This window comes from Pholis gunnellus (assembly GCF_910591455.1).
Source record: "Pholis gunnellus genome assembly, chromosome: 21".
NCBI lineage: Eukaryota > Metazoa > Chordata > Actinopteri > Perciformes > Pholidae > Pholis > Pholis gunnellus.
Window position 1 is genome coordinate 9,316,451 of NC_136548.1, and position 13,195 is coordinate 9,329,645.

Sequence of the window (13,195 nt, forward strand, 5' to 3'; positions counted from 1 at the left end):
AATGCTTCCGAGGTTCTATTTGTAGCACAAAGACGGTTGACAGCCAGAGATGGTCAGCTGGCCACAGCTAGTATAGTGTACTTTTCTAATGTTGCTCTATGCAGAAGTGTCGGCCTCGTTCTCCCTGGCATGTCATGGCAGAATATTGCAAGTCTTAGGCTCTTCTTCATTACCGTTTGTCATCTCCTCCTTCATTTGTCAGACATGTGCTTGCATCAACAGGAGCCACTGTGGATGTCCCCCGCTACTGGGGTCAAAGTGTGAATCTTCGCAGGCATGTCAGTCTACAGGGAACACCAGACGGGTGTATCTATAGCTGCAGGGGGTGGACATGTCTCTTGGGAAAAGAACAGTGACACAAAGAGTAAGCAAAATTGAGAGTGCAGGCGATGGTGGTCTTTGATGCTACTATTCATAAGGTATTATGTTCATGGTCATCCCAAGTCACTTCACTCCCTCCAGCTATCTTAAAGATCAACCTGTCATGCTACTGCTTCAGACACAAAATAATTCAGTAGTGAAATGTAACCTGTCAGGCTACAGCCACTAACACTAGAACTTAGTATGGAGATGTGCAAAGACGCTGCTGAAGCCATTTTAGTTTGATTACTCCGGAGTTGCGTTTCAGTCTGCACGGTCAGAAACGGAGACCTTTGAAAACGATGATGCAAACACTTCTAGATCGGGTCTTCTCATTCACGACCTGGTTTTCACACTACGACTGGCGACAGGGGGTCACGCACCACATGATCTTTTATAGGGAGGAATGTGGGATTGATACTTTTACCACAGCAAGAATGTATTGTAAAACGGAGCTAGAAGAGGCGATAGCTTAGCATAAAGACTGGAAGCAGGGGGAAACAGCTAGCTCCAAGACACGCCTATACCAACAGTTCAGCTTTAGAGCTTTAGAGGTGTTGTTAGGTGTATTTTTAAACTTTGGACAGCCCCAAGCCAGCGGTTTCCCCCTGCTAAGCTAAGCTAATCCCCTGCTGACGGTATAGCCGGCATATGTTTAGCGTACTGACATGAGAGTGGTATTGATCTTTTCATCTCACTCTCGGAAAGAGAGCGAATAAGCTTTACTAAAATGTTGAACTATTCCATAACCTGCTACTATCCACGACACAGTTCAACAATAAAGTCTTTTGAAACATTACTGCAAGATACCATAAGCTGGTACAGTTGAGTGCATTTATTTGCACAGTGATAGTGATAGAGCAGTAAACCACATAAATGACAAGTAGGGAGAGTGATTTAGAATAGCCCTGATGCATAAAATTGAATCTCAAAGGGGGTCTAGAGTGTGTGTGTGTGTGTGAGTGTGTGTGTGTGAGAGAGTACGTGTACAGCTATCTTTGTGAGGACCAATTTGAGTTTCAGACCTTCAGAGTGAGGACATTTTTGGTAAGTGAGGACAGTTTGTCCTTTTGGACAGACCTTCAGACTTGGTTTTAAGGTTCAGGTTAGAATTCTGTCGGGTTTGGGTTGGGGTCAGGCATTTAGTTGAGATGGTTAAGGTAAGCTGTCCTCACAAAGATAGAAGTTCAAAGGTGTGTGTGTGTGTGTGTGGGCAAAGAGAGAAGGAGACAGATGGGGAAGGGCAGAGTCTATATTAAGTTTCTCAAAAAGATTTTATAGATAGCGACGAGATAAAGATTAATTCGCAACATGAAAATAACATTTCCCCAGTCAGCAACCACCTAATGTGAGTGATTAGTCCAGAACCTGTGAAGATATGCTTTCATGCATGTCTGCAAGTCAAGTTATTAATTATTTAACTGGAATTTTGCTTTTCATTGGAAGACTTCTCTCTATCCATATTCATGCCTACCACTGTATATATTTAATCAGACATTTTAGCAAATTGGTAGATGATTCTGGCATTATGTGGTACACTCTAGGAGGAGACTTGACTGTGTTTGTGGTGACTTTTTGTCATGGTGCAATACATTTTAGAAGTTCACAGGCCGCTCCCAAACCCACTCTACAATCTGATAAGGGAATTGAATCGGAGGGCAACTATAAATATCTGGGGACTTTTACTGATAGCAAACTTCAGAGACAGTAACAGAGATAATTTGCAGGGAAGCACTGAAAACCAAATCTATTAACATCTGCTAAAATTATGACCTTGTTTTTATCAGAATTTATTGCCTTCGCTGTGCGTATTTCAGTTGTTGAGGGGAGCTTTTGTGAGTAACCCCAATATGGTTACTGCTCTGAGCTGCACACAAATAACTGCAATCTGTGTGATTCATGTGCTGAGAGATGAACATCTGTTTGACTTACAGAGGAACTGATACTCTCTGAACCGATCCTTCACACTGAATACACTTCAGAGCAGAGAGACCAGTCTTATTTATTCCTTCTGCAATTAGATGGCTCCATTTCAACATAAAATGCAGCAGCAGTGTTTCCCTCTACACTGCAACAGCTTGGTAATTTACACCACAGACTGACCAATTATTGTCTGGTGGGCAATATAGGTATATCAGGTTGATTTTTGTATTATAGCGCTTGTATATTGAGTTTTGTCTGTGCTTCAAGTCTGGTTTTATTGTTTGTATTATTAGTTTATAGTGTGGTTTGACTTGTAAATGCTCTATGCAAACCATATTTCCCTTATGGTACAATGTTTTCGGTAGGTATATTTAGGTTACTATAGATTTACAAACAACCAACACCCCGCCATGACTAAATGGATAATCCACCACAATTACATTTCATATTTTTTTAATTGGATTTACTACTTGAAATGCATTCATAATTGATACCAATATTCATACGGCACACGACTGATCAGTCAACCAATCATTTGGAGCTTATGTTATGGTGTTCTATATAGAAAAGCTTTCTACTTTCAATCAAATATTATGTGGGGTTTCCACTAAATGTAATACCTTTAATACTTTTGACTTACTGGAGCATTTTAACAAGTATTGTGTCATTGTGTGGCTTGTGGAAAAGTGTCTGTAATCCATTAATGTTTTCGATGAGCAAATTAAAATTATGATACAATTTCATGATGAATCCCAAAGATTACACAAAGCCAAAGCACGTCTTTTTTTTCTTCTTAAAGCACAATTACTGGCCATGTTCCTATAGGTGCAGTTGTCTTTAATTAATGTATGACACCATGGCACCATCTTGTGGTATTATCAGGAAGTACCAATTCCTATTTTGTGAGGAAGATTTTTACTGCGCCCAATAGGCCGAGATACATTTTAGATAACAGACCAAAAGATATTACATAAACATGTTATTGCATATTTTTACACATATTCATACATATTATAAGGGCAAACATAAATACACCAAATATCATTCCGACAAGATTGATTATTCACATTCTTGATTACTGACAAAGCGTCACTTCAGCTGGTCAAGCTCACAGCTTGTTGTTATACTGGTGACCGTCGCTGGGGGGAGAAAAAGATAAGGTTTCATTTAACCGGTGTGGCTCATATCGTAACCAGAGGACTACAGACAGTCTGGAAAGTGACTTTCAGCCTGCAGTTACAGTCTTGTCTCCAACAATAATTGAATAGATGGATAAATAAATGCATACGTTGTTGGTGGGGGCCAAAAGCTTAGTTATGCTTGAGCTGACATTTTCATGATTAAAAAAACCATAAACACAAGTGTGGTTTATATATTACAATACAGAAAGAGTATTATGGTCAAAATCATTTTCGTGGACTGTAAAGAATGCCTGGGGAACTCACAGTAATTTACTGTGTTTGTGCACAGTACTGCGTATTATAATATTCAATAATATTCAATATAATATTAAATTTGGAATTACATTAATCAGCCTTATGTGGAAATCACAGTAGGGAAGTCGCTACTGTCGAGAAAATCACAGTAAACAGCAATGTACTGTAGAAAATCACAGTAACTATAATTATGTGCATAAAAGTTAAAAAATGTAATAGATTTATTTTTCAAGATAACTTACTTATCAATTGCTGCCAGTTAATTATGTGTGAATTCAGGCATTACTCTCTTTGTTGTGTTTTTGTGTGTTGGCAGTTGTGGATTATATTCAACATCGTCAATCATCTTGATGACAACAATGTGGTTGATGTTGGCTACATGCTAGTAAGCCACATTATGAAAGAGGTTGCCCTCATAACAAGGTGTAATATCCTTAAGAAGTACTTTGACTGCAGCGGTTTATCAGCTCATTGAAGAGCACCATCATACCTAAAATGTGCAAAAAAACAATAATAGTTCAGGTGTGTGTGTGGGCTGTGTGTGTGGGCTGTGGAAAACTGCACAAGTCTAAATTCTTATTAATGAACTCGCCATTGAGTAAAGTCATGCATCTGCCCTCTTAAATTTCATCAACTCTCCTCATATGCCCTCAATGGCATTATGTGCGTGCTCACATATGAACTTGTTTGCAGGATCTGCTTTCATGTCACCAGCCTAATCCTCTGGGGCCCCCCCTGCTCAGCGTTAACAGGGGAAGGTGAAGAATTAAAGACCCAGAGCAGCTGAAGGTATGCTAGAGTTTGAATGCTTCACATGGCGGATTCATTTTCATGCACCGTAAGCTTATATTTATAAATCAAGACTTATCGCCTGGCGTTGGTACCACAAAGCAATGCAAGTGTTGCTACGTTTGACCTCTCTTCACATTTGGCATGAAAACTTCATCTGTTTGCTGTTTCTTTCATTCTGTTCTCTTACATCCCTTACCATCATCTTTACTGTTGATTAGAATGGCAAAACTATTCACACCTTTTTAATGAATGATTATATTCAGTGTGTTCATTCTATTTAAAAGTCAGCCAGTCATTTGGGTTTTGACCAAATTAACATTTTAATGATACACAAACAAATAGCAGCTTCTTGATGATAAACGTGTTTTTCTTTGTACAGACACTTTGATTTTAGAATAGTTTGTATCGCATTACCCCGAAATACGCATTGCAGATACATACAGACATATTTCAGGTTACGTATGAATGGAAATGTAAGAAAATGGAAATTGAAAACGCACACTCTTTACTTTACTCCTCTGGTTTAACTAAGAGACATGAGGACATTTGTCCCACCCAGAAACCCGGCAACATTCTCCCCTTGAAGGAGCTCTTAATCTGCTGCAGCAGTCTGATCTCCTTTCTGGCTTCGAACCCCTCTCCCTCCTTTGCTTCTTCAACTGCATAAAAATTGATGATACCAGCTGGATGGTCAAGGTATACCCCGATGGTGGTGCTCTGGGGAATATTACAGATTTCTGTGTTAATGCCATTGAACCACAGCTGGTAGTGGGTTCCACCCCACCCAAGGCCCCAGGACTGTTCAGTTTCTCCCAGCCCGCATTGTCCGTCGCTTCCCCTCCTCCCAGCCCGTTCATAGGCGACTCCAGCGACCACCCATCCTGAATATTTCACCTCCCAGTAAGCTCGGAAGCCCGAGATCCCCTCTTTGCAAAGAACCTCAAAGAGCAAAGAAGACGATTTAATTAGTTGAGCATATGAAACAAGTATTCTACATCTGGAATGAATTTGTGTTGTTTATTAAAACCCACCTGGGGGGTGTGCTCATATCTCTCTGGTCTGTCCAGGACGGGACAAGTGTTGTGATCGGTCATGCGTGACACCTTGGATCCACCCTCTGTGATCCACAGCATCTTGTTGGCTGTCTTGTCATCCAGGGAAAGGTTAATCCAGTCTGTGGGAGGTGGAAAATGTGCCATTTTCAGGAAGAGAAACTACAAATCACGAGGGTGAGGAAAAAATGTTTTTGAATGTCCGTTCTTACGTTTCAGAAGATCAGCTCTGCATGTGGGCTCAGGGATGTTAGGCTCGTAGTCTGGGATACTTTCTGAGTGATAGGAAAAGTTACAATGTGGGTATGATACAATAACAAGCAGAGGCAGAGGTATTGTCTTTAAAATTCAAATACATCTTTTAACAGTCCCCAGTGAGTTCACAGTTAAAGTTATATACTGTATTTTCTGCAGTTTACTTTAAAATCTTACCTGTGGGAGTAGCCAGATGTTTAGATTTTATACCTGTAAGTATAAAACAAACATGACTGCCAGCTGTAATTATTGGATACTTTGGTTCACCGTAAGGAGACTTCATACTAACAATATGCAAAATCTGCTCAGAAAGTCCTCAGACCGTTAAACTAAACACTCTAATGCGCTAATCTCTAAACGACACAGTCTCATCCAGTAGTTTGCATCCTGGCTCATCTCCAGATAAGCTTTCCAACACAAAGTGATCCTCCTGGCTGATGAAACTGCAGCATTGTTGTGTCTTCAGGCGGAGCCAAGGCTGGAAGAGGCCAGCAGATCTACAGCATGTGTCTTCTGCTGAGGACAAGGAAAGGGAGTTCACTCACCAGCTCTGTCGGAGGCTGGCATGATTCTCATATTGGGAGCACTGATTGGCATCTTTCTCGCTTGCCGTGTTGAGGTTTCCTGAATGTCAGTGGCGTACTGCTGCAGCAATGCAAACGGTTTCTTTATATACGCTGGGGGTAGGCGCTACAGTTTTTGGGGGGGCCCTGGGGATCTCTCTGAAAAGTTTTGGTAAGGTATGTAGAGATAATGAGCTCACTAATGGGTGCGCCACAGAGCCGGCCAAATCTGACCCGCAGACCCAGACTATCAGAGTTCTGAATTTGCGTTGACATTTACCTTGTCATCTCTTTGTCATCATACTCACATCTTGGTAGTTGATACATATAATTAGGTCATCCTGCAGAGAACAGAGGCGTCACGTTAGACCGGAGGAACAGCTCGACGGCACTTTGAGACCTTTGGTGATGGAGGGAAGACGAACCTGTTTGGATGGAGTTTCATTTGGAGAAGAGTTCATCTGTCTGTGCACTCCAAGGTAAAGAAGTAGTTTTACTAATTTACCTGATTTTGTCTGTTATGTCCTTTAATTCTTCTTGGGATAGATTTTAGAATCTTTAATGAATAACACTGTAGGATTGCAATGCTTCTGTGTTCCCTTAGCATATCAATATACTGTAATTTACTGTATACTGTATACCACAATATGCTGTGCTGTAGGCATTCCTTTTGCTTGAAGAAGTTAGTCCTTCACTTATGAGCAGTCCATCGGTGTTTGTTGATTGGTGACATTGTCCCAAGTTTTCAAACTTAAATCAAATATGTGATTTATTTTCAGCTTGCATTTGGCTTAGAATTTTGTTTTATAAACTGTATTAGAATTGTCGTATACCTACTGGTACATACATGACAATTGACGTATTTAAGCCATTCTAAGCATTTAGGAGCAGTGGGCGCCTGGTGAGGAACTAAGGTTCACTCGAGGACACTTCAACATGTTGACAGGAGAAGCTGGCTAAAAAATGATCTAAAAAGATAGTAACGAACATATTCAGACCTTTAGACCAGCTAGTCCTGACCTTGACCAGCAGCCACTAAGCCGGGTCACAGCTCAGCCCCGGCCTTTATGGCAGAGATCAGTTGTCGGTCAGCAATGTTTTGAAAGTCTGTTGCCCCTGGTTCCTGATCGCCCTGTTAGAAGAGATTGGAGGAACTCAGATGGCCTCACGCAAACCCATCACCCAGACTCCCCTCTCTTTTATTTTTGTTAAATCCCATGGGGCAGTCCGGGACAGTTCTGTCACTACTCCTGGTATTTAGTGTTTAGCATTTCGCAATCACTGCCCCAGTCAGCCATCTGCTTGGTCAGGCCGCAACACAAGAAGGACGGGACAGCCTTGCCTCGAGGTTTGGCAGGGTGCCAGAGCTGTAAACACCTGAGACACGCTGCTCACAGTGGGGAACATATCACTGGGAAGGGTTTAAGACCAGAGAGAGGCTTTTTCTTTTAACCCAGGGCATGGGCATTAAGGCACTTGTGATGGTGAATGGTTGAGGCGATAATGGGGGTCAAGTGTGTTGTGAAGCTGTATGATGACCTGAGATACCTCCAGTCAAGTGACTTGAGGTCGGCTGAGGGTATTGGTTATCGTATGAGGTTATTCTGGGTGACGTTTGTATACAGTATGAATTCGGACTTTGCTTGTTACGTACCCTAAATGTCTTCTCCCAAGTGCGATTATCAGATGGTATATGCCTCTCCAAATTCATTAATTGGATTTTGAGTGTCTACAAATATGTGCAGTTCTATAGATGTATCTTTTATTATGAAATTAATTAGAAAACTGCTCAATTAAAGTAACCCGTTCTCTTAAAAAAGAAAAGATTGTACTTAATTGTGATCACTTGAAGATTCAAGACCCGTGATTAGGATCCTTTCAATTAACTCAACAGCTCTCAATGTGTCAAGTTGGCGGCTCATCGCTAACAGTGCTAACAGAGCTAACATTGCACACTGCGGCAAAAGTGCCGACAGAGCTAACAGTGTTTACCTGAGGAGGAATCGGAGGGTGGCTGCAACACTTCAGGGTCGGCTAGCTTTGTCGACACGGTATTATAAGCTGTAACCGTAACGAGCAGAGCGGCGCCCGTGAGCTAACCATTGGAGAACACTCGCACGCACTAAAAGCATGCGGGGCCCAGCTATGATAACAATACACACGGAGGGAAAGTGACTTCATTCTCTGCTCAGTAGACATTACTCCACTGTCTTTTTACATAACAAATAATTGTTTGCTGCTATATTCATGTTCAGAGCTCAACTTTGAACTGGTTATGAAATCATTTTGATGCCTGTACATCGCCACATAAGCACACAAGATCATCCGCTAGAAGATTGGCTATTTCTATATAGTTATTCTTAATGACTGTCGTCGGTGCCACCGGGTCAGATTCCTTCAGCTCAGACTCCAGCTGGGCCTCTGGCAGCTACCAGCTCACTGCAGACGGACGGACCCGAACCATCGCCGTCTTTAACCTGCAGCTAGAAATATATATATATAGATATATATTTATATCTATATATAAATAAATAAGGGATGAGTTCTTTTTTTTGGTTTAAAATGTTCAATGTTAGAGCAGAACAAACCGGTAAATGCAGGCTTCACATATGTTGCTGCAAGAGAAATTTGATAATTTATTACATCACATAAATAATGCTCTAATGTAGAACAAAGGGATATTCATAGTTGTGCAATATGTTACACATTTGCAACTGTTGGACCTCATACTGTTTGATGTCCAACACCAGGACCTAAGGTTTATATATTTACAAGCTGCATACTGATCATTTGTTTGTAGGTATGTGTGTGTTTGTTTACCGCAATCGCCCCGTCCAACATGAATGGATCAGTGCTGTCACTGTGCAATGTGGAGAGATCAGCGGTAGTGATGCAGAGGGAAAGGGGTGTTGTTCTTGGTACTAGGGGGTATCCTAAAGACATTAAACCATCTATTTAACACCTCTAAGGAAAAACACCGCTCCAATTACAAGCCTCCTGCCTCCCCCCTCTTTTCTATTGGCAAATATGATCTCACGGTCATGTCCACACCACCGGCTCTCACTCCTTCACCCCTGTCCTGCATTACAGGTATATAAGAGTGGCATTAAGCTGTCACACAGCGGAATCAACAGAGAGACCATTGACATCAGGGCTGAGCCAGGCTCACTTCACAGCTTAAACAGCCAGTATACAGATGCCTGCCACCAACAGACTCATTACTGATACCCGGATGTCGGCTAAAGGTGAACTTTATTTTTTTACATTTCACACCATATAGAATAATTGATTTAAATACAGGACATTTATCAATAGTGTAAGAGTTCTTTTTCCATGTGTGAACACCTCCATCTAAATGTTTGAGAATATCACAAGGTAAATTTTTCTGTAAAATTAAGGCTGTGAAGAATATTGCAGCATATATTAGTTGGTGCACACAGGAATTATTATCAGAAATGCTTTGTATGAATTGATTCAATCACCCCAGCCGGTCAGTGTCTGCTGCATTTGTATTGTCCTGTTGAGGCAGATCCTGGGTGAATCGGTCACTAGAGTTAATGTCTGTGTGGAAAGCGCAATTTTTCTCTGCCCGATTTCATGCTTGTCGTCATGAGGGGCGTATAATGGTTTCGCTGTGCTGCCTGCGCGCAAGGGTGCACTAAAAAAAGATTTATCATGCAGTATGTATTAAAATGCTGTAATTGCATCTTGAAGATTGGTGACATTCAGCAGGAGTCTAGCTCATTGATGTTAGCCACTACAGACTGTATTATCCTGACAATAAGGATAATAATGTGGACCTGTAACACAACTTCCAGAGGAATAGAGGCTCACGAGTCGCTTGCAGTTGCTGTAGTTTACAATAGTATAATTGTTAGCTCTTTAATGATAGGAATCCAGCTTCTTGCCTGTGAAACAGAGCATTGTAGTCCTAATAAAAAAAAAACTTGTTACTTGTTGATATAAATAAAACACATCACTTATGTTAGTCGACGGTAACATCCTAATGCTGTGGGGATTAGGTGTCTCCTGTTTTTAATCCCCGTCCTTAACAACAAACTGGATAGTACACGCTTACATGAGTGTAGGTTACAAAACTGGCATCGCAGCTGAGCCTGTAATTTATAATTTCAAGGAAAGTGATGACACAATACTGCCGCCTGTAATCAAGTTTAACTTGAAATCTAATTGCTAGCAGACTTAATTATTTTCTGTCTGTATTATAATCTCCTTTCATTAAAGAGAGCCCCACTCCTTATTCAATTTAGGGATCAAGCATATGTTGCAATTCATTATCTTCACATTAACTCTGTACGAGAGCAGCTGCTTTTCAATTGTGACAAAATTAAAATGCAATTTGTCCCTTTTTGGCTGCCTTTACTCATTCACCTCAACAAACATGTGTTGGATCTTCATCACCAACTTATCTGATTTGTGCGAGCAGATCATGTTCCTTTTCATCTGTTAAACTGCTCTGAGCTCCGTGCTGACTTAAGCCAACACCCCCAGGATGAGAGGTGTCTTGTTAATTCCAACTGCCTGGCATGAACCCACCACTGGTTCCAGAAAGCATGTGGTTGGCGATGTGATGATCTGACAGAGGCAGATGGTTTTCTAATTATACACCATTTTTGCACTTCATCATCACCTGTTGAGACACACCTGATACATACCTCTGCCTAGCAGCTGAGTATGCTGATCTTAATATAGGTCGTTCTGGTGATAACACATTTCTGTTTTTCTTTGTATTTTTGCAGCAAAAAAAGGCAATGATGGAAACGCAACCGCAGGTAAGACAGTAACTTTATTACAGATTTTGTAAATTAAGATTAAGATTAAGATTAAAGACCATGTTGTTCTGTCACTCACTTCTCAGAGAGAATCGCGGCCTATGAGCCAAATATCCCAGAACCGAAATGCAGAGCTGATCTCATCAAACGTAAGATTCTTATTCTTTTACCAATTAAAAAAAATAAATATATATATATATATATAATTGTCCAAACTTAACTCATTATTGAATCATTGTTTCTTTATCATTCTTTCTCAGATTGGTACAACATTTGCCTGGATGACAAGACAGCCAATAAGATGCTGTGGATTGGAGAGAATGGTGCTAAGGTTGCTCGTATGACCGACGATCTCACTTGTCCTGTCTTGGATAGACCAGAGCGATATGAGTATTCTCCGCAGGTACAAGTTGAAGACGCAGTACCATTATTTTGGACTGACACTATGCTATTTATATATATTTTCTCATGCTATTCAAGTACGAAATGAGATGAGAGTGGCATGAAGTTGTCATGAGTTTGATGTGATTGTAAAACCCAGGCAAGAGTATTTGTAACCGAAGGGCTATCCCCCTGCGTTTATTTAAATCCTGAGGCATCTAGTTTGGCATTGCAAGTCGGAGAAAGTGATGCTGCTCTAAATTCTCCGCAGTGGCAGCTGTAATAAATCACAGATTTATGTTGGATAGTCCCTAAATAACACTGTCATCCCCATCCATGTTCCAAAAGGTTCTTTGCAAAGAAGCCATCCTGGGCTTCCGAGGCTACTGGGAAGTGGGGTACTCCGGGTGGGTCGTGGTCGGGGTCGCCTACGAACGAGCAGGAAGGAGGAACACCGATGGATTCTGCGGCCTTGGAGAGAACGAGGAGTCCTGGTGTATTGGCTGGAGTGGTTCCAACTATAATGCCTGGCACAAAGGCCACCATGTAGAGATCGAGGGGATCCCTAAGTTCCCCATAATTGGTGTGTACCTTGACCAGCCTGCTGGTATCCTGAATTTCTACGGTGTGGAGGAGGTGAAGGAGGAAGAGGAGAGCACAGTGGGAAAGGAGGTTCATCTTTTGCAGCAGGTTAGGGGCCCCTTTGAGCAGAAAATGATACCAGGTTTCTGGGTGGCGCCGCAGTCACACTGTTTGATCCTAAAGAAGGAGGAATAAAGGGCTGAATCAACATTACAATATTATATCTCATAGGCAGTGATCTGGCTGAGACAGGAGTTAAACTATCTCGTCTTTTTTTAATCAAGCTACACTTATGGCAAAGTACCAACTGGGTCACGTTAACATTTGTCTTCCATAAGCTTGCATATATCCTATGTGGGTGACATCATAATTTAGACATAAGCACACATGAGATATTCCTACATATAGCATCTCAGAGGTAGATATACAGTTTTGAGGTTTGTACATTTAAATGTGGGCAACTAAGTGCAGTCGGGTAGAGGTTAAGCTGGGATTCACCTTTTTCACACTCTATATGGACTTTCCTGAAACCACTGGACCAGTATTTGTATTCCTCTATTGTTATTGTTTGCTAATGTATAGAGAATCCTAGTTTGGTGTGCAGAATGTGAAGTTTGAATAAATAATAAAACTCTGTGTGAGACACATGTTGTTCTGGCTTGTTAATCCAAATATCAACCCAAGAGAATGACAGCACGTGTTGAAATTACGCTTCAGCAGCACAACAACAATGCAAAATCAATTAGGATCCTTTTTCGTGACGGACACACAAATTAAAGGCATCCACGTAAGTACGCAACGGAGCTCGGGATGTAGTACTGAACCGTGAGAGAGTCTTCTTATGGTGGGTGAGAGGGTAGGTGGATCGGTCAAACAAACCGAACTTTGACCGGTGTTCAAGACTGGCGTGTGTTTCCCAAAACGTTGTTGTTCAAGACCTTTTTCCTAAACCTAACTAAGGGGTTTTGTTGCCTAAACAAAACAGAAAATCGTGCTGAGCAACACACAAAAAAAGAAAAATTCTTGTCCGTGTACACAAATTAATAGATTCAATTTTGTGA

General features: G+C 41.2%; 2 protein-coding genes across 2 annotated transcripts; one reads left to right on the plus strand and one right to left on the minus strand.

The window, feature by feature from the left end:
- Window positions 1-4,909: 4,909 nt before the first annotated feature.
- Window positions 4,910-6,442, minus strand: LOC306713134 (stonustoxin subunit beta-like). Its single transcript, XM_079182734.1, has 5 exons — window positions 6,364-6,442; window positions 5,996-6,028; window positions 5,776-5,838; window positions 5,543-5,685; window positions 4,910-5,450 (listed from the first exon to the last, which is right to left on the minus strand). Exons 1-5 carry the CDS (start codon window positions 6,413-6,415, stop codon window positions 5,022-5,024), a joined length of 720 nt encoding a protein of 239 aa, XP_079038860.1. The 5' UTR covers window positions 6,416-6,442; the 3' UTR covers window positions 4,910-5,021.
- Window positions 6,443-9,460: 3,018 nt separating this feature from the next.
- LOC306712755 (tripartite motif-containing protein 16-like) lies at window positions 9,461-12,771 on the plus strand. Its single transcript, XM_079182166.1, has 5 exons — window positions 9,461-9,626; window positions 11,139-11,171; window positions 11,258-11,320; window positions 11,432-11,574; window positions 11,901-12,771. The coding sequence occupies exons 1-5, from the start codon at window positions 9,578-9,580 to the stop codon at window positions 12,327-12,329; spliced, it is 717 nt and encodes a 238-aa protein (XP_079038292.1). The 5' UTR covers window positions 9,461-9,577; the 3' UTR covers window positions 12,330-12,771.
- The last annotated feature ends 424 nt before the right edge of the window (window positions 12,772-13,195 follow it).